At 47.2% G+C, this 26,111-nt stretch overlaps 2 protein-coding genes across 3 annotated transcripts in view; both read right to left on the bottom strand.

Moving 5' to 3' along the window:
• LOC137593437 (uncharacterized) overlaps positions 1-26,111 on the bottom strand; it is a 215,649-nt gene that overhangs the window by 123,378 nt on the left and 66,160 nt on the right. The gene's annotated exons all lie outside the window — the stretch shown is intronic.
• LOC137594115 (growth arrest and DNA damage-inducible protein GADD45 beta-like) lies at positions 3,631-4,381 on the bottom strand. The gene is made up of 4 exons (XM_068313379.1): positions 4,338-4,381; positions 4,134-4,235; positions 3,823-4,045; positions 3,631-3,744 (listed from the first exon to the last, which is right to left on the bottom strand). The coding sequence occupies exons 1-4, from the start codon at positions 4,379-4,381 to the stop codon at positions 3,631-3,633; spliced, it is 483 nt and encodes a 160-aa protein (XP_068169480.1).

Here is a 26,111-nt window from a genome sequence, read left to right on the forward strand (position 1 = left end):
AATCTGTGGGAAAAGGAGTGACCTCTGCACATTGAAGTATGTTTGGAGTGATGGTACTTGGAGGTTCGTACATTGAGCCAAGTGGTGAATTTTCCCATAGCTGTTTCCTGAAAACAGGGTAGCAGCAGGCAGGAGGATGTTAATGCTAGACATTCTGTTCAGCACAGGAGACGATCTCCATGCGAAGTTGCAGTGTTTCATACAGGTGGTTACAAAAATGGCTTGTGCACCTCTGTATTTGAGGTCAGAATGCACCACAGGAGCTCCACACAGTTGGCAGTGGGTGGACAATTGTTTTAGGTTCCCCACAAATACAATAACTTTTGTTTTTTTTACCAACATGTTTGTGTTTGGTGTGTAGCGTGAAGATGTCATATTCACAGAAATGTCAGCAAAAGATGCATTTGATTCGTCCAAAGTGTTGCTGTAGAAGGAAGGGTCATGGGGGTCCCCAGGTTCAGGCTCACTCTCTGAATCTGAAGGAAGAAAGAGATTGCTATCAAAAGATAACGTCCTGTGGAAATAACTGTGGTCAGGCTCTACAGGTGACAGGTTGCCAAAAGTGTTAGGATGCAGACTTTGATTTGCTGTGATTAGGGAAGACTGATGGGTAACTTTGTTTGGTGGGGGTGGCTGAATTGAGCTGCACTGGGTGGATGGTTCACAGATGGATGACGGGTGGTGACAATACTTCGAAGACCTCCTCAATTCCGGCGACACGCCTTCCCATGAGGAAGCAGAGTCTGGGTTCTCTGAGGCGGGCTCTCCTATCTCTGGGGTTGAGGTCACCGAGGTGGTTAAAAGCCCCTCGGGGGCCCCGGGGGTGGATGAGGTCCGCCCGGAGTTCCTAAGGGCTCTGAATGTTGTGGGGCTGTCCTGGTTGACACTCCTCTGCAACATCGCGTGGACATCGGGGACAGTGCCTCTGGATTGGCAGACTGGGGTGGTGGTCCCCCTTTTAAGAAGGGGGACCGGAGGGTGTGTTCCAACTACAAGAGGATCACACTCCTCAGCCTCCCTGGCAAGGTCTATTCAGGTGTTCTGGAGAGAAGGCTCCGTCGGGAAGTCGAATCTCGGATTCAGGAGGAGCAGTGTGGTTTTCGTCCTGGCCGTGGAACAGTGGACCAGCTCTACACCCTCCGCAGGGTCCTTGAGGGGGCATGGGAGTTTGCCCAACCAGTCTACATGTGTTTTGTGGACTTGGAGAAGGCGTTCGACCGTGTTCCTCGGGGGGTTCTGTGGGGGGTGCTTTGGGAGTATGGGGTACCGGACCCCTTGATAAGGGCTGTTCGGTCCCTGTACGACCGATGTCAGAGTTTGGTCCTCATTGCCGGCAGTAAGTCGGATTCGTTTCCAGTGAGGGTTGGACTCCGCCAAGGCTGCCCTTTGTCACCAATTCTGTTCATAACTTTTATGGACTTACCGATTTACCGGTCAATTTACGTTCCTACTCTCACCTATGGTCACGAGCTGTGGGTCGTGACCGAAAGAACGAGATCGGAGGAAATAAGTTTCCTCCACAGGGTGTCCAGGCTCTCCCTTAGAGATAGGGTGAGGAGTTCGGTCATCCGGGAGGGACTCAGAGTCGAGCCGCTGCCCCTCCGCATCGAGAGGAGCCAGATGAGGTGGCTCGGGCATCTGGTCAGGATGCCTCCTGGACGCCTCCCTGGTGAGGTGTTCCGCTCACGTCCTACCGGGAGGAGGCCCCGGGGACGACCCAGGACACGCTGGAGAGACTATGTCTCCCGGCTGGCCTGGGAACGCCTTGGGATTCTCCCGGAGGAGCCGGACGAAGTGGAAGAAGATGGATGTATAAATAAATAAATACATTAATAAATAAATATAAGCTGAAATCTATGAGGGTGTGCAAGTATTAAAATTAAGATTAAGATTAAAGATTAAATCACTTTAATGTTCACACAATTGGGAAATTAATATTTTTTTAAATAATATCCTAATGTTTAAAAACTTTGACTTCATTTCTTCAAAACATCTTAAACGTTAAAGTAAAAATAAAAAGGAGTTAGAAACGTTTTACTATGGAGCTTTTAGGATTCGAGACCAACAAAAAACAAGATTAAAACACAATTGAAGAATGAAAGAACGTTCAAATCCTCCAGGACGATCCTGATACAACCAGCAGGTGGCACCAAAGCACCAGAGAAAAACTTTTCACTTCCTTGGTTCACAGAAATGTTTGAATTCGTTAGAAAGTTTCTAAATCAAACGTTTCTGTGACCCAAGGAACTGAAACGTTTTTCTCTGGTGCTTTGGCGCCACCTGCTGGTTGTATCAGGATCGTCCTGGAGGATTTGAACGTTCTTTCATTCTTCAATTGTGTTTTAATCTTGTTTTTTGTTCGTCGATAATCCTAAAACCTCCAGGAGAAAAACGTTTCTAACTCCTTTCTATTTTTACTTGAAAGTTTTAGACGTTTTGAAGGAATGAAGTTAAAGTTCGTTGACATTAAAGTAGTTTTACAGAATCCCGTGAAGGTCCAGTGGCAGAAACAGACATCACGGACCGTGGGAGGGGGCTGGGGAACACTCTGTGGAGAAGGAACGTGTCAACACATCTATGACATGTTCTAGATCAGGGGGTCAAACTCATTTTCACTGGGGGCCACATCAGCATAACGGCTGTCCTCAAAGGGCCAGATGTAACTAATAAATGTAACTCAATGTAATCTAAAATAAAGGAAACTTCTTCATGTGAAATAACTCTGAATTTATTACCTTTTCAAGTAACAGTTACACAGAAAAACATGTTTGCTTGTTGTTCTATTATATTTGTTCTATTATATTTGTCAGGTTATGAAACCCACAGAACTCCATCAATCAAGGATCAAAACTATGCCAGTGCATAAAGGAAAACGGGTCCTGGAACGACCCGGACTGATCTACTACCTCCCCCAGTCCACCAGGCGTGATGACCCACGACCCGCATTCCACACCGACAGAGACAAAAGGTTTCAGTGCGTTAGTCTGACCCCTGTGGCTCCATCAAACACACACTCTCATCACCTCGGACCCCCCAAACGGTGGAGTGACGTGAAGATCTGAATGAACAACTTAGTCTAGAAGATGACGTCACTCTACGGGTCAGGGTCCAAGAGTCGGAAAGCACTTTGTTCATTTTCAAGCATTCATTCCGACATCAGAACAGAACCGATCAACACGTGGATTCTACCAATCAGATCAGGATGTGTTCCAATCAGCTGGTGATCGATCAGTCTGTCTGTCAATGCAGGCAACAAGAAGTGATGGGAGAACGTGACGTCACGTCAGTGGATGAGGTCAGAAGGCTGCAGCTCAGGTGACCTCGTGCAGTTCCTCCGTTGGTGGATCAGTCGGGTCACGTGACTGCAGGTCCATCAGGTGACATCAGCGAGGGTCTCTCCTCTCTGCGGGACCGGGACCTCCCGCGCACTCATCCTGTCCTCCTCTTCCAGAACCGGTCCGGACCGGCGGGTCGAGCCCGCATCAGTCACCCGATCAGGCGGCGGAAGTCTCCGGTTCGGTCCGGTCCCGTCTCAACGCCCGTCGGTCTCCTGCGGTAGGAGGCCGGCTGCGTGGCCCGGTCCCACTCGTTCTCCCCGCTGACAGCGGTCCAACTCGGGTCCGGTTCGGCTCAGCCGTCCTGGAGGTCCAGGTGTGGAACCCACAGGCTGCAGCAGCGGTTCTCCTCGAAGAAGCTGCCGATGTTCTCCAGGGCCGGACACCGGAGCGGCTGCACCGGGGGGTTCTGCAGAACACGGAGGAGAGGGCGGTGACACTCCCGGACAGCCGTGACGTCACCACCGTGGAGCCGAGCTGGACTTACCGTGACCAGGATGCAGTGCAGGTCCCGGGGCTCGTCGCCGTCGCTGTCCCCGGTGTCCCGCTCCAGGACCCGGGCCAGCCGTCTCACGCCGGACACCCTCAGGATGTTGATGTCGTTCTCGCAGCAGAACGCCTGCAGCAGCGTGACGTGGATCTGCAGCGCCACGTCATCTTCATCCTCCTCATCCATGGCGAGGACGCACAGAACCACACTGTCCGGATCTCTGCGGGGGGGGGAGAGGAGCCAGGCCGGCTTGGTGTCAGGCTTTCAGGAGAACATCAGGAAACCGCGCTAAAGACAGAGACACTCACGCAGTCAGGAGTTTCGCGGACTCGTGGACTCCCAGCGTGACGCGGTCCTTCTGCTGAGCCGCGACCAGCAGCTCCTCCAGAGCCGGACGCAGCGTCTCCATCCTGCAGACACAGCGGAGGTCAGGAACCCGCAGAAAGAGCGCACAGCTCTGCGCCAAACACCGACGTTCTCTCCAAGAAAGCAGCTGAGCGTCGTTAACCTACCTGTTCTCGTTGCTGGTGGAGCCAACGACCTCCTCCAGAGTCATGGTCAGGTCGCTCCAACAGTCCGGCAGATAATCCACGGGAGGGACTGATGCCCACGGCGGAGAGGCTGCTGTCCCGCTAAAATCCCGGAATCGAGTCCGAACGAGCGTCGATCCGGATCGGTGCAAAGATCCTTCAGAGTCCGTGAAAAGAGGAGCAGAGGCTCAGGTCCGGTCCGGGATGCGGGTCTCACAGATCTGCTGCAAACTGCTGAGACGCTCCACCTGGAGCCGCTCTAAGCGGCAGGTGTGGCCCCGCCCCGCCCAGCCGCTCGCTCTCTGATTGGCTGTCCCGGCCTCACCTGGACACGCTTCCTGTTTACCATCGTTCTGTTCACCTGAGTGTGAAGATGAAACCAATCAATAGACCAATCGATACCGGTCAACACAAAGACAGAAAACAAATCGCTGCTTTAATAGTTTCAATAAAGAAACTTTGAGTTTAATGAAGAGGAAAAAAATCACTTCAAACTGAAATAAAAATGAATTTAGGGAATAAAAGATTTATGAAAGTATAAAAACACTGAAAGGGTTCAAATTAAACTTTAAATATTGGGAAAATTTCAAAGAGAAATTCAAACGTAAAATTTTAAATTTAAAACATGGAATTCTGTGAAATTACTTTACAAATTGAGGCTTCATTTTTCTTTAATAACTCCTTAAACTCCTAAATTACTGAAAAATGTTTTAAACTTGAATCCAAGAACGGAAACTTCAAAAAAGTCGAAAAACATAATAAAATAAAAAGATAGAACTGACCTGGAAAAGGTTTAACGAAAAAGTCAAATTTAACAAAAGTTTTAAACTTTTAAAAGTTGAAGTTGAGTCATTTCGTTTTTAAATGTGAGGGTTTCGTTTCTGTGTGAAACGACTCATGGTTGTCATTAATAAAGTTTTGTGTGAGTGTGAAGATAATGAAATACATCAGGACATGACCCCCGAAATCTTTCACTGTTTTTTAGACTTTCTTGTAGTTTTCGGTCTTGGATTCAAGTTTAAAACATTTTTTTCAGTAATTTAGGAGTTTAAGGACGTATTTCAGTAAAAATGAAAGCAGTTATCTGCTCCTCACAATAAAACCTCAATCTTTAAACAAATGACAAGGAATTTAATGTTCTAAATTTAAATTTCTCCTTCTGAATTATCGTCTTTAACTTTTCCCAACATTCAAACTTTACCTTTAACCTTTTCAGTGGTTTTGTACTTTTATACTTTCATAAATCTTTTTTTCCCTAAATTAAATATTTTTTTCAGTTTGAAGTGGGTCTAAGATTTCTAAATAGAGTCTCTTTGAATTAAGAAAGCAAAAACAAAGTTTAGATTAAAGATAGAACTGACTTGAAAAAGATTTAATGGAAAAAGTCAAATTTAACTGAAAAGTTTTAAACTTTCAAAGTTGAAGTTGAATTTAGAGATAAAAGATGAATGAAAGTATAAAATTATAAAAAGACTGAAAGATTTCTAAATAGAGTCGCTTTGAATTAAGGAATAAAACAAGTCTTAGACTCAACCCTTTTTGCTCCACGGACCGGTTTCATCTCTGACATTATTTTCACGGACCGGCCTTCATCGGCTGTGGTCTAATAATAAATCATCGCTGTGGTTTTATGTCAAATGCAGACAACAACAGACAAAAACAACATTTTGTTCATAAATTATTCATGTCTGGACACAAAATGATTTATTTTAGAACGAAAATCCTTTTTAATCAGAAATAATTAGAATAACAAACTCGATTCAAGTTACTGCGCTGATGAGGTTCATTTTAAATACAGTGACTAATAATCAGTTCCTTCAACGGAGGACACATATCGATCATTTCTATATCAAAGGGTGAACAAGTCGATCAAACAGAGACGATGACACCTGAAGTGGGTTCTGGGGGGTAAAGGATGGGCCCCTGCACCGGGGCCCCAGGACCGGCAGCTCGTGTCCTGGATGCATTTCATTATCTTCACACTCTTTGTTGTGTGGATTGAAATCTAAAGGTTGAGGCAGGAAAAGAACTTTATTGATTGATCATTGATCAATAAAATAATGCATTGCATATTATTCCATCAGAAACTTTCATCCTGCATTTTCAAATATGGAAATCTGTCCATGAAAGGATCTGATGCACAAGTCACATGACCTGTGGGCGTTTTAATTGTAATCTCTGAACTGTGATTGGCTGAAGGCCCCGAACACGAATGACTGAATAGAATCATGTCTTCATACCTGAGGAGGATCGTCTGAATTCATTCAAACTGAATAGAATCAGTTTCTGTTTTCTATTAATCTATTGTTGTGTTGTTTTTATGTTGATCACATGACTGATGATCTACTGATTGTGAACCAATGACACAATCAAAAGTTTATTAATGACAACTATGAGTCGTTTCACACAGAAACTAAACCCTCACATTTAAAAACTAAATGACTCAACTTCAACTTTTGAAAGTTTAAAACTTTTCTTTTCTCTTAAATTTGATTTTTTCCATAAAATCTTTTTCAGGTCAGTTCTTCAATCTAAAATTTATTTTGCTCCTTAATTCAAAGTGACTCCATCTAGAAATCTTTCTTTGTCTTTAGATTTTTTTGAAGTTTCTATTCTTGGATTCATGTTTTAAATTTTTTTTCCAGTAATTTAGGAGTTTAAGGACTTATTAAAGAAAAATGAAGCCTCAATTTGTAAAGTAATTTCACAGAATTCAATGTTTTAAATTTAAAATTTCACGTTTGAATTTCTCTTTTAAATTTTCCCAATATTTAAAGTTTAGTTTTAACCCTTCCAGTGTTTTTATACTTTCATAAATCTTTTATTCCCTACATTCATTTTTATTTCAGTTTGAAGTGATTTTTTTAAAGGTAAAGTTTGAATGTTGGGAAAAGTTAAAGACGATAATTAAGAAGGAGAAATTTAAATTTAGAACATTAAATTCCTTGTCATTTGTTTAAAGATTGAGGTTTTATTGTGAGGAGCAGATAACTGCTTTCATTTTTACTGAAATACGTCCTTAAATTCCTAAATTACTGAAAAAAATGTTTTAAACTTCAATCCAAGAGCGAAAACTACAAGAAAGTCTAAAAAACAGTGAAAGATTTCGGGGGTCATGTCCTGATGTATTTCAGTATCTTCACACTCACACAAAAGTTTAGAACACTAACCTCGGGTGATTTTCACCCACACAATTCTTGTCATGTGATTTTCACTGTGTTGCCATTGTCTGAGTTCCATGGGTCCTTGGGTAGCTTCAAGCTGCTCACTGATGTTATTAATTGTATGTTTGTTTCCCTCCTCCCATCCATGGTTTTTTCAAGAGGCATGTGTTCGGGTGATTTTCACCCGACTTTAGTGATAGAGGGTAACATATTTTACGGGTGGAATTTACCCAACGTGAGTGTTTGTGTGTTTAAATCAGGCATTTTTAGCACTTTCCAATGGAAACAACCTTCAGGCCGGCCACATTCCCTGCCCCATTTCATCCACAGCTGTCATCCTGACACCAAAGACCTAACTTTGGTGTCCTTCCATGACACAGCATCAAAAAAGAAGCTTGTCCTACTCTTTGTCATCCTTGCACACACAACCAAGTATTGGACCCACTCACAACCCTGGCATGATCAAATTTTACAACCAAACAAAGGGAGGTGTTGATACTTTTGACCAGACGTGTGCTCAATACAGCTGTGGAAGAAACACCAAGAGGTGGCCACTGTGTGCTATATGGCATGATGAACGCTGGTGTGATAAAGTCATGGATCATTCACAAGGAGAATGCCATGAAGAGAGGTGACCCACAAATGAAGAGGAGGCAGTATGTGCAGGCTTTGGCAATGGCACTCATCAAGCCATGGGCACGACACAGGTGTCATGTCTGCCATCGACCAGTGTGTCCTCGCCATTACTACCCTGCCTGTACCAACTGCATGTAAGGCATAAGGTAAGTTAAAAGTTGTCCCAGAATTTGCATGTAATCCTTAACTAGTATAATGTCTGTGAATGAACATCACTTAATGTTAATTTCCAAGGAAATTCATATAGTCAAAAAAAATTGGTGATTTTTTCCCTCTCAAAAAAAGCCATTTTTTATCTCTCTCTCCCACAGTTGTCAATGATGCAAGAAGACTGTGCCTTCACCAGACAAGGCTCACAGGTCCTAGGAATGGGTGGACCAAAGAACAAGTTCCCAGCTCCAGTTTTTTTTTGGTTCTGAAATTTATCGGTCAGGATGACCTGTTTTTTCAATAATTTTGCTGCCTTTTTAAAGGGTCCACCATGGTACCTTTTTTAAAATGTATGTGATACTGCATATTTTGAAATTAAAGAAGAGTACTACAGTTTGTCATACAGTGTTGTACTTTTACATTAACTGATGAAAACTGATTTTTATCCAGGATATTGTATCGGGTAAAATATACCCAACGTTAGTGATGGTGTTACTTATTTTAGCGTTAGTGTTCTAGGGTTAATGAATTAGAAACTGAATTAGAAACTTTCTAACGAATTCAAACATTTCTGTGAACCAAGGAACTGAAAAGTTTTTCTCTGGTTCCTTTGGCGCCACCTGCTGGTTGTATCAGGATCGTCCTGGAGGATTTGAACGTTCTTTTATTCTTCAATTGTGTTTTTATATGTTTGAATCTTGTTTTTTGTTGGTCTCGAATCCTAAAAGCTCCATAGTAAAACGTTTCTAACTCCTTTTTATTTTTACTTTAACGTTTAAGATGTTTTGAAGAAATGAAATCAAAGTTTTTAAACATTAGGATATTGTTTAAAAAATTATTAATTTCCCAATTGTGTGGACATTAAAGTGATTTAATCTTTAATCTTAATCTTAATTTCAATACGTGCACACCCTCATAGATTTCATCTTATATTTATTTATTAATGTATTTATTTATTTATACATCCATCCATCTTCTTCCGCTTCGTCCAGCTCCTCCGGGAGAATCCCAAGGCGTTCCCAGACCAGCTGAGAGACATAGTCTCTCCAGCAAGTCCTGGGTCGTCCCCGGGGCCTCCTCCCGGTAGGACGTGCCCGGAACACCTCACCAGGGAGGCGTCCAGGAGGCATCCTGACCAGATGCCGGAGCCACCTCATCTGGCTCCTCTCGATGCGGAGGAGCAGCGGCTCGACTCTGAGTCCCTCCTGGATGACCGAACTTCTCACCCTATCTCTAAGGGAGAGCCCGGACACCCTGTGGAGGAAACTCATTTGGGCCGCTTGTATCTGGGATCTCGTTCTTTCGGTCACGACCCACAGCTCGTGACCATAGGTGAGGGCAGGAACGTAGATCGACCGGTAAATCGAGAGCTTTGCCTTTCGGCTCAGCTCCTTCTTCACCATGACGGACCGATACAGAGTCCACATCACTGCAGACGCTGCACCGATCCGCCCGTCGATCTCCCGTTCCATTGTACCCTCACTCGTGAACGAGACCCAGAGATACTTGAACTCCTCCACTTGGGGCAGGATCTCATCCCCAACCTGGAGAGGGCACTCCACCCTTTTCTGACTGAGGACCACGGTCTCAGATTTGGAGGTGCTGATTCTCATCCCAACCTCTTCACACTCGGCTGCGAACCGCTCCAGTGAGAGTTGGAGATCACGGCTTGATGAAGCCAACAGCACCACGTCGTCTGCAAAAAGCAGAGACGCGATACTGAGGCCACCAAACCGGACACCCTCAACGCCTTGGCTGCGCCTAGAAATTCTGTCCATAAAAGTTATGAACAGAATCGGGGACAAAGGGCAGCCTTGGCGGAATCCAACCCTCACAGGAAACAAATCCGACTTACTGCCGGCAATGCGGACCAAACTCTGACATCGGTCGTACAGGGACCAAACAGCCCTTATCAAGGGGTTCGGTACCCATACTCCTGAAGCACCCCCCATAGAACCCCCCGAGGAACACTGTCGAACGCCTTCTCAAAGTCTACAAAACACATGTAGACTGGTTGGGCGAACTCCCATGCCCCCTCAAGGACCCTGCGGAGGGTGTAGAGCTGGTCCACTGTTCCATGGCCAGGACGAAAACCACACTGCTCCTCCTGAATCCGAGATTCGACTTCCCGACGGAGCCTCCTCTCCAGAACCCCTGAATAGACCTTGCCAGGGAGGCTGAGGAGTGTGATCCTCTTGTTGTTGGAACACACCCTCTGGTCCCCCTTCTTAAAAGGGGGACCACCACCCCAGTCTGCCAATCCAGAGGCACTGTCCCTGATGTCCACGCGATGTTGCAGAGGAGTGTCAACCAGGACAGCCCCACAACATCCAGAGCCTTTAGGAACTCCGGGCGGACCTCATCCACCCCCGGGGCCCTGCCACCGAGGAGCTTTTTAACCACCTCGGTGACCTCAACCCCAGAGATAGGAGAGCCCACCTCAGAGAACCCAGACTCTGCTTCCTCATGGGAAGGCGTGTCGCCGAAATTGAGGAGGTCTTCGAAGTATTGTCGCCACCCGTCATCCATCTGTGAACCATCCACCCAGTGCAGCTCAATTCAGCCACCCCCACCAAACAAAGTTAGCCATCAGTCTTCCCCAATCACAGCCAATCAAAGTCTGCATCCTAACACTTTTGGCAACCTGTCACCTGTAGAGTTATTTCCACAGGAGGTTATCTTTTGATAGCAATCTCTTTCTTCCTTCAGATTCAGAGAGTGAGCCTGAACCTGGGGACCCCCATGACCCTTCCTTCTACAGCAACACTTTGGACGAATCAAATGCATCTTTTCCTGACATTTCTGTGAATATGACATCTTCACGCTACACACCAAACACAAACATGTTGGTAAAAAAACCCAAAACTTATTGTATTTTGTGGGGAACCTAAAACAATTGTTCACCCACTGCCAACTGTGTGGAGCTCCTGTGGTGCATTCTGACCTCAAATACAGAGGTGCACAAGCCATTTTTGTAACCACCTGTATGAAACACTGCAACTTCACATGGAGATCGTCTCCTGTGCTGAACAGAATGTCTAGCATTAACATCCTCCTGCCTGCTGCTGCCCTGTTTGCAGGAAACAGCTATGGGAAAATTCACCACTTGGCTCAATGTACAAACTTCCAAGTACCATCACTCCAAACATACTTCAATGTGCAGAGGTCACACCTTCTCCCACAGATTTGGGACACCTGGAATGAAGAGCAGAAACGAGTCCTTGGTTTGCTTCTAGAGCAGGAGAAGACAGTGATGTCAGGCGATGGGCGGTGTGACTCGCCCGGGTACAGAGCAAAATACGGGACGTATACACTGCTTGACTCTACAACTGACTGTGTGGCAGGCTTCACAGTCATCCAAGTGACGGATGTCACAAGTTCCACAGCTATGGAGAAAGCTGGATTGCAACGAACCCGTGACAACCTTCTACAACAGAATGTCAAAGTTGACACAACTGTAACTAACAGACATCTGGGTATTGAGGCTTGTATGAGAAAGCAGTATCCCAACGTCAAGCATCAATTAGATGTGTGGCACTTTGTTGAAGCCTTGCTGAAACGATTGACAAAAGCTGCCAATAAAAAGGGTTGTGAGAAACTTTTCAAGTGGATACCATGCATCACCAATCATGTATGGTTCGAAGCAGCACAATGTAATGGAGATGTCAACCTACTCAAGGAAATGTACCTCTCCATAGAGCATCATGTGGTCAATTGACATTCTTGGAATGGGCAGGACGGGGACATGTTTACTAGATGTGCTCATCTTCCTATCCCTGATGATGAAGCTCGCCGTACCAAATGGATCAAGAAGGGCTCTGCAGCTCACAAAGCACTTTTTGTAAGTAATATAATATTATTATAATATTAATCATGATTTCACAATCTCCAAACATCTGCCTAATTGGCGATGTAACAGAAATGGCCTTACCTCACGCTCAGTTACAGCCCACACTTGTAGCTCTTGCCATTGCCAAGAAAACCATTTTGGTCAATTGGAAAGATAAAAAACCCCTAAACATCATCCATTGGTTGAATCTCCTCATTGATCGTATTTGGCTTGAGAAAATATCTGCTGCTTGAAAGAAACAATTGGCATCATTTACAGAGAAATGGTCTCCATTTGTTAGATCTTTAAATATAAATCTATAGCTCTCTCTTGTGTGTCAGCGTATGCCTCCATTCTCACACATCTGATATTTTTCTGAACATGCTGTCTGCGCTCATGATCTGATGACTAACTTATGTCTCTTCTGCCATCTTATAGTTGAATGATGGATCTGGGAGACCATGGATGTGTGCTCGCACTAGGGGACCCCTCTACAGCTACGCTTGGTTTGCTCTCTGGATCTCCTGGCACCTCGCCCTGGTGGCTGTTGTATCTGTTGTCTTGCTTTTTGGGACCTGGGGGTGCTGAGTTCCTGTGGTCTCCGGGGATTTGGGGGGCGCTGTGCCTGTCTCCTCTGGGGCGCTCTGGGTTGGCCTTTGGGGTGTGGGGTGGAATGCCCCTCCTGTTGCTTTGTTCTCCCATCTCTGTTCCGCTTCCTCCTCGTCTCTCCTCTAATTTCTGCCCGCCCCGTCTCGTCCCTCTCCTGCCTTGTGGGGGCTGGGGCCCCTCAGCTTCCTTGAGGTTGGCTGGGGGGTTGTGTGTTCCCTTTCGGGGTGGTGGGCGGGTTTGGGGTGGGGGTGGGCGGAGGGATGACACACCCTATCACACACTATCTGGGTTCGGTGGGATTCTGGGCGGGCCGTGGGTTCAGTCTCCATGTCGCTGTTTGTGGTGGGGGGTCTGCTGGGTGCTGCTGGGGCTGTCACGCTGCTGGCTGGTGTGGCTGGCTGGAGGTCGGGCTCTGTTGGTGGCGCGCTGTTGGTCTGCTATCCACTCATGGGGCTGTTTCGTTGGGCCAACTCTTGACCTTTGGTCTGGCTGGTGGACTGGTGATGGCATTGGAAAACGCCTCAGTGCGTCGGGGGTGAGCTGACTGCTGGCTGTTGGTGGTGGTTGGTGGCCATGTGTTGTGATGCAAGGATGCCACGCCTGGTATGGGTGGCTGGATCGTGGGCAGTGTGGCCCCGTTGGTTGGTTCAGTGGTTGGTCGTGGAGGAAAGAGGTGGGGGGGGGGGTTGGGGGCTGGCTGTTCGGCGGCTGCCTCCCCTGGATGGTGTGGTGGCTTTGGGCTTCTCGCTGGCCTTGGTCCTGCGGGGCTGGCCCTCTGTGGCCCGGCGGCCGGGCCTGGTGGGGCGGGGCATGCTTTGCCTTCATTCCCCTCTGTGGTGCCGTGGTGCGTCTCTGGGGTGTTGTTGTTGCGGGACGGGTTGGTGGCTTGGGCCGATTGCCGGTTGGTCATCGGCAGCATTGGTTGACACCAGGCACCTGTAGTCTTGCCGGGGCCCTGGTGGTCGTGGCCGGGCCGGGTTGCGGGCTCGGGCTGGTTGGCCAGCTGTGATCCTGATCCCCCTTACACCCCTGTTCATGTGGGCCGGGCCCCCACCAGATTGCCTCCTAATGTTCACTACACATATGTCACACTGCACGATACATGATAACTTTTAGGCACATGCAGGGCACAGTTAGGGCTTTGGGCATGGATGGGGGTGAGGGCAGTGGGCTTGGTTGTGGGGTGGATTGCAGTGCTCTAGGGCACTGCATCCTCTCCATATACACCTCACTTGTCGGTCATGGCCATTGATTCGCCGCGTGGTGATGGTGACCTGGGGTGTGGCGCTGCGGATCTGATGTGGGGATGGGGCGATGTGTGGGCCGTCTGACCTGGCATGGGGGTCGGGCTACAGGGAGATGCATTTGGGAGCGGAATGGTTGCTGGGCGGTTTGGCTTCTCCCACGCGGACCATGTCTCCCATTTACCTTTGGGTGCTGCACGGCTCACCAGCTGCCCTATCGGGCGTAGCACATTAGGTTGGCTTTGTAACATGTGTCTGGCTGCCGCTGTTGGCCGGGGATCGGCGGTTGGTGGCCGGTGGTCGGTTTACTTTGCTGGGCGCTGGGGTGTAGGATGAAGTCACCTTCAGTTTCCCGATGGACCTGGGCTATAGGCGGGGCTCGGCGGGGGGGGGTGCCTGTGGGCGGGTTGGCTGCGGTGGGTCCCTGATAGGGCCTGTGACGGCCGGCGGTGTGCCGGGGCTGGCGGGCTCTGGTCGGCTTTCTTCTGTGGGCGGCGGCGCGGGGGGGCTTGCGGCCCACTGGGGATCTCTGCCATATCTGGGGGGTTGGTGTGGCCCCTATCTCTGGTCTGCCCACGCTTGCGGGAGGCATGACGGGCATATGGGGTTGCAAGACTCGGACTGGGGGGCTATGTAGGGGGGTGGGTCACATGTCGCCCAGTCACTGCGGCTGACCCCTGGGGCTGCGGGGGGCATTCCTGTCTCCTGGGGTTGGGGGAGTGGGTGGTGGGGGCCCTCCTTGCCCCGTGCCCCTTGGGCCGGTCCTCTGCGCCCTGGCGGTGGCGGCCGTTGCCTCCTCTGGTCTCTGGGTCTACGTGGTTCTCGGTGCCCCGGTGGCTCTTCAGATGATGGCTTCTGGATGCTCCTGGCTAACGGGGTTGGGGTTGCTCGGCTAGTGCGTCCCTGTTGGGTTCTAGTAGCCTATCTGGGTGTTGGTTTCATCACACATGCATGTTGGGTCAGGGTTTACCAGCTACTGTCAAGTCCAATTATTGAGAACCATTGGGTCCCGTGAGAATGTGATGAGTCTCACTTCAGTCATCACAATCTGATGCCCTCTGTCTTCCTCCTACACTAGTTTCCTCTGGTGGACTATTCTATACTGTCAGGACCTCCACTAGTCTGATGTGTTGTAACATTGGTGTTGAGATATCAGTTCTAAGATAGGATAAAACAGCCTAAACCTTTTTCACTCCAACAGCACTGCCTGTCTATCCACTACCTTGTTTATGTTCTCTCTCCCTATCTCCTTTTGCCTTCCCCCTAAACGAACAGAGGTGCAGCATCCCCCTCTCTGGCTCACAATAGGAAATTCTAATAAAGACTGACAATTTAGTTCCCAGAGAGGACTGGTGACGGTCACATGCACGCATTAAAATGTATAAAAGATTTTGCTGCAAGACTAAAATAAGCATTGATCTCATAAAAGTTTGACCCCCTTTCATGGGGTTAAACTATGAGAATACATCCAGACAAGAAAATAAATAAATAAATAAATAAATATAAATAAATCATGTTATTACTTATAAAGTGACAAGGACTAAAAAAAAAAATCAGTTCAATAAGGTATATGCTATAACAGTCTAAGTCAACCAGACTGATGAAAATATCTTTAAAAAGTGATTTCAATATCAGTAGATGCTGCTATTCAGTGTTATTACTTTGTAATGTCTTGTTTTGTTTTAAAATGCATATTGTTCTGTCGGATTGTTTCAGGATGTCATGTACGACGATTACTGCTGAGAGACTTGCATGGTCTTGTGGACTTCTGCCGCACTGGACAGCTGGAGGTCTTCCATTCCTTGCTGCTGGAGTACTGCCCTAAAATGCAGCATTTTTCACCTGAAGATAATTCTTTACACATGATGTTCCAAAATTAAGATCAAATAACTGTCATTCACCAATTACTAACATAGATTATGGTTCATAAGTCACATTAACCATACACAGTTGCTGTTATTGTTACAATCCGCTCCTGGTTTTCCTCTCATCTGCCCAGCTCTACCTGCCTTCCACTCCCACCTCATCAGTGCAACTGCCTTCACCTGTGTTTCCTCACCTGATTATCACCTGCCTGTTCAGGACATATACCCTCCCATTCCTCTCAGTCTCTGCCAGATTGTCTTTTTATCATGCAAAGCTCTCTCGCGTTGATCTCCGGACTGCTTCCTCGGTTTCGACCCTGCCTGTCTTCAACCAGTCTTCCTCGTCTCTGCCCCGGTAAACTGACCAGCCTTCTGTCCTTGACTAGTCTGCCTGCTCGTTCCCTGTCTGCTACCTGTCACCTGGGATTCCTGTTTACCGAGACTGTTTTTCTGGAATATTGCTGCCATTCCGTGTGAACCTCAGAATAAACTGTTGGACTATTCCTGATCTGGTCTCAGTCTGTGCTGTACTTGGGTCCTACCTCGGACCCGTCACAGTACAATCTGGCCATAAATGGATCCAGCACAGGTTGATCACCGGATCTCCCGGATGGAGGACATGCTTGACCAGCTGGTTGAGAATTCCGTTGCGGCTGCAGCAGAAAACCAGCAGGTTCTGGCACAAGTTCGGTGTGATGTAGCAAGTCTCCACGCCCGCACCCAGGCCCTGGGGCTAACACCGTCTGTCTCACCGGGAGCCACGTTCTCGTCACCTGCCTTGGCGGGCGCTGCTGCTCCGCCGTCCACCTCAGCGGGTGTCGCCGCCATTCCGCCTTCGATTCCGGGAGCCTAACGTGGGAGCACCGGAGCGTTATGACGGCGATCCTGCCACCTGCAACGCCTTTCTCTGCAACTGTTCCATCATTTTTTCCCTCCAGCTGCTCACCTTCTCCTCGGAGGAGGCTAAGGTGGCTTACACCGTCAATCACCTCACCGGGCGGGCACGTCTGGGGGCACTGCGGAGTGGCAGAGAGGGACCCCCGCCTGTCGCTCTTTCCGGTCCTTCGCCGACGAGCTCCGGAAGGTTTTTGGTACCGGACCTCTGGGGGCCGACGCCGGACGAGAACTGCTGGATCTGGTCCAGGGCAGCCGTTCAGTCACGGATTACGCCATAGACTTTCATACGACAGCCCCTCTGTGTGACTGGAACCCGGTCGCCCTCCGTGACATCTTTTTGCGGGGGCTGGCTGGATACATCAAGGACGAGCTGGTTGCGTATGAGCTGCCGTCAACACTGGAGCGCCTGATTGAACTCGCCACCCGCATTGATCTGCGCATCCAGGCACGCCGGAGAGAGAGACGCTCTGAGCTCCAGCCACGCCCTGCCCGTCCCCGCAGTCCTCCTCGCTCCAAGCCTACAGCGGCACCGACCTCTCTCCTGTCTGCCTCAGTCACCCCTGTGTGTGAGGGGGATCCGGAGCCGATGCAGCTTGGCCGCACCCGCCTCTCACCTGAGGAGAGGGAGAGAAGACAGCGCTTGAACCTCTGCATGTACTGCGGTCAGCCAGGGCACTTCGTCAGCCGGTGCCCAGTAAAAGCCAGAGCTCACCAGTGAACGGAGGCATACTGGTGAGCTCCATCGCTGATCCCGCCTCCTCTGAAAGGCCAAGCATCACCGCCGAGTTCCTGCTGCCTTCTGGTTCCCACTCCATCGCCGCACTCCTGGATTCTGGGGCTGATGGGAGCATCATGGATGAGAACCTCGCTCTTCAGCTGGGTCTACGCCCGGAGCCGCTGCCGTCGCCCGTTGCAGCCAGAGCCCTGGACGGACATGTGCTGGGGAGGGTAACATCTCAAACCAACCCGGTGCGCATGCTCCTGCCAGGGGGGCACGGTGAGAGCATCCAGTTCCTGCTTCTGTCCACACCTAACCAGCCCGTCATTCTGGGGTACTCCTGGCTCCGCCTGCACAATCCCAACATCGACTGGACAGCCTTCTGCGTTCGGGAGTGGGGCGCGACCTGCCAGCGGACCTGTCTCGGGGCGTCGTCAGGTTCTTCTACTCCTGCTCCAGACCTCACTGGGGTTCCTGCTCCCAAGTCCAAGTCTGACCCTGTCCCTCTTCCCCAGTCCGAGTCTGACCCTGTCCCTGCTCCCCAGTCCGAGTCTGACCCTGTCCCTTCTCCCCAGTCCGAGTCTGACCCTGTCCCTTGAGGGAGGGGTACTGTCACAGTTGGGTTTGGCAGGGAGAGGCCAAGCTTGTGGGTAGAGCCACGGCTCCACACCTGTTACTTATCGTCACACCTGAACTTGTTTTGGGCCAATGACCCCGAGGCTTTTTAAGTCTCGCTGAATGAGAGCTAGGTGCTGGCGCATTGCTCATGTTTGGTTCCTGGTAGTCTTTCCTGATTTTGAGTTTCTTGTCTGTCTGGAGAAGTTTTGAGTTTGTTAATAAATCATGGATGACAGTTTTGCCTTTGGTGTCCTGCATTTGGGTCCATACCCCGACATACGTGACGCAGGTTATTCAGGAAAAGACATTGCCATCTTGTTTAAATCCGCTGCACCTCATGTATGACAATAATGACATGAATTTATACGATTGCATTGACCTAAAAACAAAACCGATCAGATGAGTCACATAGTGATTGTGACATGACACGTGCTAAACCATGGCGTGTTGAGTGTGGAATGTGTGTTTGACATCTACACAAAAAATCAGATGGGGCGACTTCAGCCTGGTGACCTGATCAAAGCCTGACTGGTTCCTGGTTCATCAGTACTGGGTTCATAAATCACATGAGCTGGTGTCATCAGGACGTTTGTTTTCAGTGTGTTTCATTTAAGATGATCAGAAAACATCGACACTGATCAGTGATCAATATGAGGATGTTTTGGAGGCTGGATCGGGAACCACACTGAAGAGATCGAACTCACACTTGAACTCTTCTAATCTGACACACACACACACACACACACACACACACACACACTACAATGTATATCAGAAATCATCCCTCCCGTTCCGCCTTCCACAGGTCCAGCTGCAGGCCGCCGTCCCACCAACCACCCACAAACACACAAGGTTACATATAGAAAAGAAACAAATATAAAATACAAATAAAAAAAATACAAATAAAAGAGAAAAAAGGGGGAAAATCAATCAAGTTTTATTTATATAGCGCTTAATCATGACAGCAGACATTTCAAAGCGCTTTAACAGACAGAGAAACCCAACTGAACCCTCCAGAGCATCAGAGACAGTGGAGGGAAAAACTCCCTCGATGAGGAAGAAACTCCGGGCAGGAACCCAGACTCTTTTGGGCGGCCATCCGCCTCGACCGGTTGGGGGGAAAAGAAATCAAAGGAAGATAAGAACAGCATCAGAGAGAGAGAGTGAGACAGGCCAGAGAGAGACAGTATCAATATGGTTAAGGTTGATAAAGTCAAGGCACAATTACAGCTGTGTGGATGACTGTATGGAGGAAGGAGGAGGAAAGGAAGCAGGACCCCAGCCGATGGATAGTTGAGGGGTGGTACTGGTGGGCTTTGAGGAGAAGGTCCACAGCACATGGAGAGATGGGGGTGATACTGGTGGGCTCGGAGGTGTAGGTCCACAGCAGATGGTCCACAGCAGATGGGTGGATGAGGGGTGGAACAGTATGGTGGCGCTGAGGAAAAAGGAAGCCGGACCCCAGCCCATAATTAGGTTAGGGGTGGTACTGGTGGGATGGGAAGAGCAGGTCCATAGCAGATGGGTGGATGAGGGGTGAACCTGAGAAAAACCTGTGAGGACATAGAGCACAGAGACTCCAGGGAAGAAGTTTAGTTAGTACGGTGTGATTGGAGACTTGGAGAGTGAGGTCAGAGAGGAGGAGGAGTAACAGAGATGGTTGGAGAGAAGGGGGAGGAGAGAGGAACTCAGTGAGTCTGGATGTTGAGTCTCCACCAGTGTAGGTCTATATGAATATAAACGTAGTAACCTAAGTTGCCATTAATTGTAAAATTTATGAAAAAGAAAAGTTTTAAGTCTAGTCTTAAATAGTGAGAGGGTGTCTGCCCCCCGAACTGAGGTAGGGAGGTGGTTCCACAATAGAGGGGCTTGATAGCAAAAGGCTCTAGCCCCCGTCCTACTTTTATAAATTCTAGTAGGCCAGTATGTTGAGAGCGTAATGCTCTAGATGGATTATAAGGAACTAAAAGTTCCTTCCGATAGGTCGGTGCCATCAAGGGCTTTGGAAGTGAGGAGGAGTATTTTAAAATCTATCCTAGCTTTCACAGGAAGCCAGTGCAGAGAAGCAACACAGGAGAAATATGGTCTCTGGCACTGGTCCTGGTCAGAACCTGGTCTCTGGCACTGGTCCTGGTCAGAACCTGGTCTCTGGTACTGGTCCTGGTCAGAACCTGGGTGGCAGCATTCTGAATTAGTTGAAGACTTCAGCGACTTTTTGGGGCAGCCTGAAAAAAGTGCGTTACAGTAATCTAGTCTGGAAGTGATGAAAGCGTGGATTAATTTCTCTGCATCACTCCATTTTAAAATATGCCTGATTTTAACAATGTTTGAGATGGAAAAGGCTGTTCTAGAAACCTGCTTAATGTGTGTGTTAAACCAGAGATCCTGATCAAAGATGACACCTCGGTTCCTCGCAGTGGTTTTGGCCTCAAACGTGATGCCATCCAAGGTTATTACATCACTTGGCACTACATCCCTAACAGTTTTTGGGCCGAGCACAACAACCTCAGTTTTATCAGAATTGAGATGCAAAAAGTTATCCGTCATCAAATCTTTAATCCCTTTGATACACACCTGTAATTTGCATAACTGGCTGACTTCGTCAGGTTTAATCCAGAGATATAATTGCGTATCATCGGCATAACAATGGAAGTTGATGGAGTGTTTCCTTATCAAATTACCCAGAGGAAGCATGTACAAGATAAACAGTATTGGACCAAGAACCGAGCCTTGAGGAACTCCATAGCTAACTGTAGTTGACTGAGAGGAGTCGTTATTAACGTGAACAAACTGGGAACGGTCAGTTAAATAGGACTTAAACCACATCAGTGCTGATCCCTTAATACCAATTGTTTGGTCCAGATGTGCCAGAAGAATATTGTGGTCAATTGTGTCAAACGCCGCACTGAGGTCCAAGAGAACCAGTATAGAAACAAGTCCTCTGTCTGAAGCGGTTAGAAGGTCGTTGCTAACTTTGACAAGTGCTGTTTCCGTACTATGATGTTCCCTGAAACCTGACTGGAAATTCCCGAATAAACTGTTGGATTTAAGGAAATCACAAAACTGATTAGCGACTATTTTCTCCAACATCTTAGATAAAAACGGGAGATTTGAGATGGGTCGATAATTATTTAGAACAGTAGGGTCCAGGTTAGGTTTTTTGAGAAGTGGCTTAATTACAGCTACTTTAAAGGACCGTGGTACATATCCAGTAGATAAAGACATGTTAATTATATTAAGGAAGTGGTTGCCAAGTAAAGGTAGGGCTACTTTGATGAGTTTAGTTGGAATTGGATCTAACAGACAGGAGGATGGTTTAGCTGAGGAGACTATTTTAATCAGCTGACTGATCTGTATTGGAGAAAAGACATCCATAGAACCAAAGGGTTCAGGAGTCAGCTGTGTGTTTTCCGGATCTAAGGGACCTAAAGAAGGACCAGAGTTTGAGGACAGGACACCATTAATTTGTCTCTGATGAGCAGGATCTTATTATTGAAGAAATTCATAAAATCATTGCTGTGGAGACTTGATGGAATACAAGTCTCAAATGCACTGTGGTTCTTTGTCAGTCTGGATACAGTACTGAACAAGAATCTGTGATTGTTTCTATTGTCCTCGATTAATGATGAATAATAGGCTGCTCTAGCGGAACAAAGTGCCTTCCTGTATTTATGTAAACCATCATGCCACGCAGTGCGGTATTCTTCTAATTTAGTAGAACGCCATTTCCTCTCAAGTTGTCGGGATTCTTGCTTTAATTGGTGGGTATGAGAATTAAACCAGGGAGCTCGCATCCCCTGTTTTATAGTCTTATTTTTTAGTGGAGCAATTAAATCTAAGGTTTTTCGCAGAGAGTCAGAAGTAACGTCAACAAACTCATCAATTTGAGATGGGCTAGCATTAACTTAGTTCAGAAAATGACCCCCTGTATTGTTCAGTAGTGGGATTAGATTAAGCATACTTGGGATTTCTTCCCTGAATTTAGAAATAGTATGATCTGATAAGTTTCTAGTACAAACATTTTTTGCAGGAAGAGAATTACACAATAGCCGAATGTCGAAAGCTATCAGGCAGTGGTCAGAAAGGATAGGATTACGAGGAAAGATGATCAACTCCTCAATTTCAATCCCATAAATCAAGACTAAATCCAGAGTATGCTCGAACTGGTGGGTAGGTTCCTGTACACACTGACTAAAGCCTATTGAGTCTAATAATGCCATAAATGCTCTACTGAGGCTATCATTACTGTCGTCCACATGAATATTGAAATCACCAACAATTAAGACCTTATCAGTTTTAAGAATTAAACTAGTTAAGAAATCGGCAAATTCAGATAGAAAGTCACTGTATGGACCAGGAGGACGATAAAATGATGACAAATAATAGGGGCTGAAGTAGTTTCTGGATTGGGTTTGATAGGCTCAGACTAAGACTTTCAAATGAATTGAAGATAATTTTTAGTTTAGGGCTCAATTCTAGCGAGGAATTAAATATTGATGCAACTCCACCACCTCTGCCTGAGACTCGAGGGATCTGATAATTTAGGTGACCAGGAGGAGTAGCTTCATTTAGGGAAAAATACTCATCCTCACTTAGCCAGGTTTCCGTTAAACAGAATAAATCTATTTGATAATCTGATATAATGTCATTGATTAAAACAGCTTTTGAAGACAGAGATCTAATATTTAGGAGACCACATTTTATTGTTTTGTACTCCAGAACTATTGAAGTCCTGGTTTTGCTTTCCTCTGGACTTGAAATGACTTGAATTTGCATGAATTAACTTTAAATGGTCGAGGGACAGACACAGTCTCAATGGTGTGTACAGTGGGTGACACTACAGTAGGTGAAAGTGTAGTGGGTAACATTACAGTGGGTAACATTACAGTGGGTAACATTACAGTGGGTAACATTACAGTGGGTGATGGTACAGTGGGTGACCGTTCTAGGAGTGCAGAGACTTGTTTAAGACTGCGACTCTGCATCCCGGTCTCAACTCTGGGTCATGGTTTTGGGGCAGAAATAAAAGTGGTCAGCTTTTTTGACAGGAGAGCAGCGCCATTCCAAGTGGGATGTATGCCGTCTCTCCTAATGAGACCGGGTTTTCCCCAAAAAGTCCGCCAATTATCAACAAACTGAATGTCATTAGCAGGACACCACCTAGACAGCCAACGGTTGAGTGAAGACACGCGGCTATACATGTCATCACTGGTCAGATTGGGAAGGGGGCCAGAGAACACTACGGAGTCTGACATTGTTTTTGCGTAGCTGCACACCGATTGGATATTAATTTTTGTGACCTCCGATTGGCGTAACCGGGTGTCATTACCGCCGACATGGATTACTATCTTACCATATGTACGTTTATCTTTAGCCAGCAGTTTCAAAAATGACTCGATGACGCCCGCTCTGGCACCCGGGATACACTTGACTATGGTTGCTGGTGTCTCTAGTTTAACGTGCCGCACCACAGAGCTGCCAAAAAGAAGGCATTGTATGTCCACATGCACATAAGATCACACAGGCACACAAACACAAACACACCACAGGGATTGTGAGAGGCCGCTCCTACGGAGTGTTAAGGGGTTCTTGTACAGAGTCGTCGTAGTCAAAGAATGGCCTCCAAACCTTTGAGGAAGGCTTGGGAGGACCCTCTGAGTGTATATTAATTTTTTCTAGTTTCAAGAAGTACATGACGTCTTTAACCCAATGAGAAAAAGATGGCGGAGTGTGCTGCTTCCATTTAAAGAGAATCAGGCACCGTGCAAGGAGTGTGGTAAAAGCTATGACAACATGGGCTTTAGCAGGTAGGACACCCTGGGATTCCTCAGGTGTGAGGGCAAAAAGGGCGCAGATTGGGTTGGGGTCGAAACGAGTCCCAAAAATCTCACTAAGGGCTTTAAAAATACTTGTCCAAAAGATTCGGACACAGCCAAAACATATGGATTAAATCAGCAGGCTGGTTTCTGCATCGAGGGCATAATGGATCGAGGTTCGGACAGATCTTTCCCAACCTAATTTTGGTAAAGTGAGCTCCATGTATGATTTTCAGCTGAATTAAGCTATGCGTTGCAGATATAGATTAATTATGAATACAGAGGCCCATTGTCCATCTCTAAGAGTTATTCCAAGGTCAGAGTCCCAAGTCCTTCTCAAGTCTTCCGTCGAGGGTGGGTTAATTTGCTGAATGATGTCGTAGATCTGAGTTGTCAGTCCTTTGCTGTCTGATTTCGGTTCTAAGATACAGTGTGTTTGTGAGTCACCAGGTTTATCTGTGAAAGGGTGAAATGTCTTCTGTACAAAGCTCCTGATCTGAAGGTAGCGAAAGAAGTGGTTCTTGGGCAAACTGTATGTTTGAGAGAGTTGGGAAAAGAATGCAAATGTATTTTCCATGTATAGGTTACAAATTGTTTTAATGCCTCTGTCAAACCACTGGGTAAATGTAGGATCCGTCCAGGATGGGGTAAACATGAGATTCATCTTAATGGGAGAGAGAGTGGAAGGACTTTGAATTCCAAAGTGTTTTCTAAAATGAGCCCATATTTTCATAGAATTGTTAACTATTGTGTTTGAAGTCAAGTTATTACTAACGAGGGGGAGGGCAGCACAGATCACTGAGTTTTGGCTGTATCGGCATGATGAGAGTTCTAGTTGCACCCAGTCTGGTGTCCCTGTATCTGAATCATCCTCAAACCAGTGGATTAGGTTTTGAAAGTTGCATGCCCAGTAGTAGAAAAGAAAATTTGGCAGGGCCAGACCTCCTGATTGCTTTGATTTCTGGAGGTGAATCTTGCTGATACGGCTGGGTTTGTTCTCACATATGAAAGAAACGAGGATTTTATCAGGTGTTTTGAAAAAGGATCTTTTGATTAAAATTGGAATATTTTGGAATAGGTATAGAAATTTGGCAGTATTAACATCTTGACAAGGTTAACACGCCCTACAGCTGTTAGTGGTAGAGAAGCCCATCTGTTCATGTCCTGTTTACATTTATCAAGGAGAGTGGAAAAATTCTTTGTGAAGGTGGTGGGCAAAGTGCGAGTACTCGTGATCCCTAAGTATTTAAGGCCGTTTTGAAGGGGAAGAGGTTTGAGGGTGGATCAGTCTCAGCTTTCAAGGAAAACATTTCACTCTTTTGCAAATTCAACCTGTATCCTGAAATTTGTCCGAATTGTCTTAGAATGTTTAAGATGGAAGGGAGAGAAGAAGCCAAATCAGAAACGTATAAACGAAGGTCATCTGCATATAGGGAAACTTTGAATTCCAAGCTCACTCGCTGTATTCCTTTAAAATCTTTGCAAAGTCGCAGTGTAATTGCGAGAGGTTCGATTGAGATTGCAAAAAGTAGGGGCGATAGGGGGCATCCTTGTCTCATCCCGATCAACTTATTTCCCAAAGGGAAATTATTATTAGTATTATTAGTGATTACTGATGCCAGGGGGGAGGAGTAAAGTAGAGTGATCCAAGCGATGTGTTACGGCACACTATAGAGTGGAACCCAATTAGTGACACCAGAGTCCAAAAATCCAAAAAGCTGCGTTTATTCAAACAAAGCAGGCGGAGGACCACAGCACGTGTGTGGTAAAAGGAGGCAGCAGCAGGGAGACCAGAATCACCAACATCAAAATAGAGCAACAATCTGGCACTGTCTGCGTGGAGAGCTGGGTCTAAGAAGCCGGCTGATTGCAGATGGGATCCAGGTGAAGCTACTCCCAGGACGACTCCGCCCACACCCACACCTGTGAACACAAGACTAGGAGGAGAGGCTGGAGCAGTCACCAACACAGGGCGTGACAGTACCCCCCCCCCTCTAGCGGGCGACTCCAGGCGCCCAACCAGGCTTATCAGGAAAAGCCCTGTAGAAGTCACGGAGGAGTGAAACATCAAGGATGTGGCCCCGTGGAATCCAGGAACGCTCCTCCGGACCATACCCCTCCCAGTCCACCAGATACTGGAACCCCCTACCCCTCCGCCGGACGTCCAGGACGCAACGGACAGTAAAGGCCGGATGCCCATCCACCAACCG

The sequence above is a fragment of the Antennarius striatus genome, chromosome 4, assembly GCF_040054535.1.
Source record: "Antennarius striatus isolate MH-2024 chromosome 4, ASM4005453v1, whole genome shotgun sequence".
Taxonomy (NCBI): domain Eukaryota; kingdom Metazoa; phylum Chordata; class Actinopteri; order Lophiiformes; family Antennariidae; genus Antennarius; species Antennarius striatus.

Coding starts and splice junctions, on each gene's coding strand:
- LOC137594115 (XM_068313379.1), bottom strand. CDS start 4,381: ATGACTCTGGAGGAGGTCGTTGGCTCCACCAGCAACGAGAACAG. Junction 4,236..4,337: donor TCCACCAGCAACGAGAACAG/GTAGGTTAACGA, acceptor CTGTGTCTGCAG/GATGGAGACGCTGCGTCCGG. Junction 4,046..4,133: donor TCCGCGAAACTCCTGACTGC/GTGAGTGTCTCT, acceptor CCCCCCCCGCAG/AGATCCGGACAGTGTGGTTC.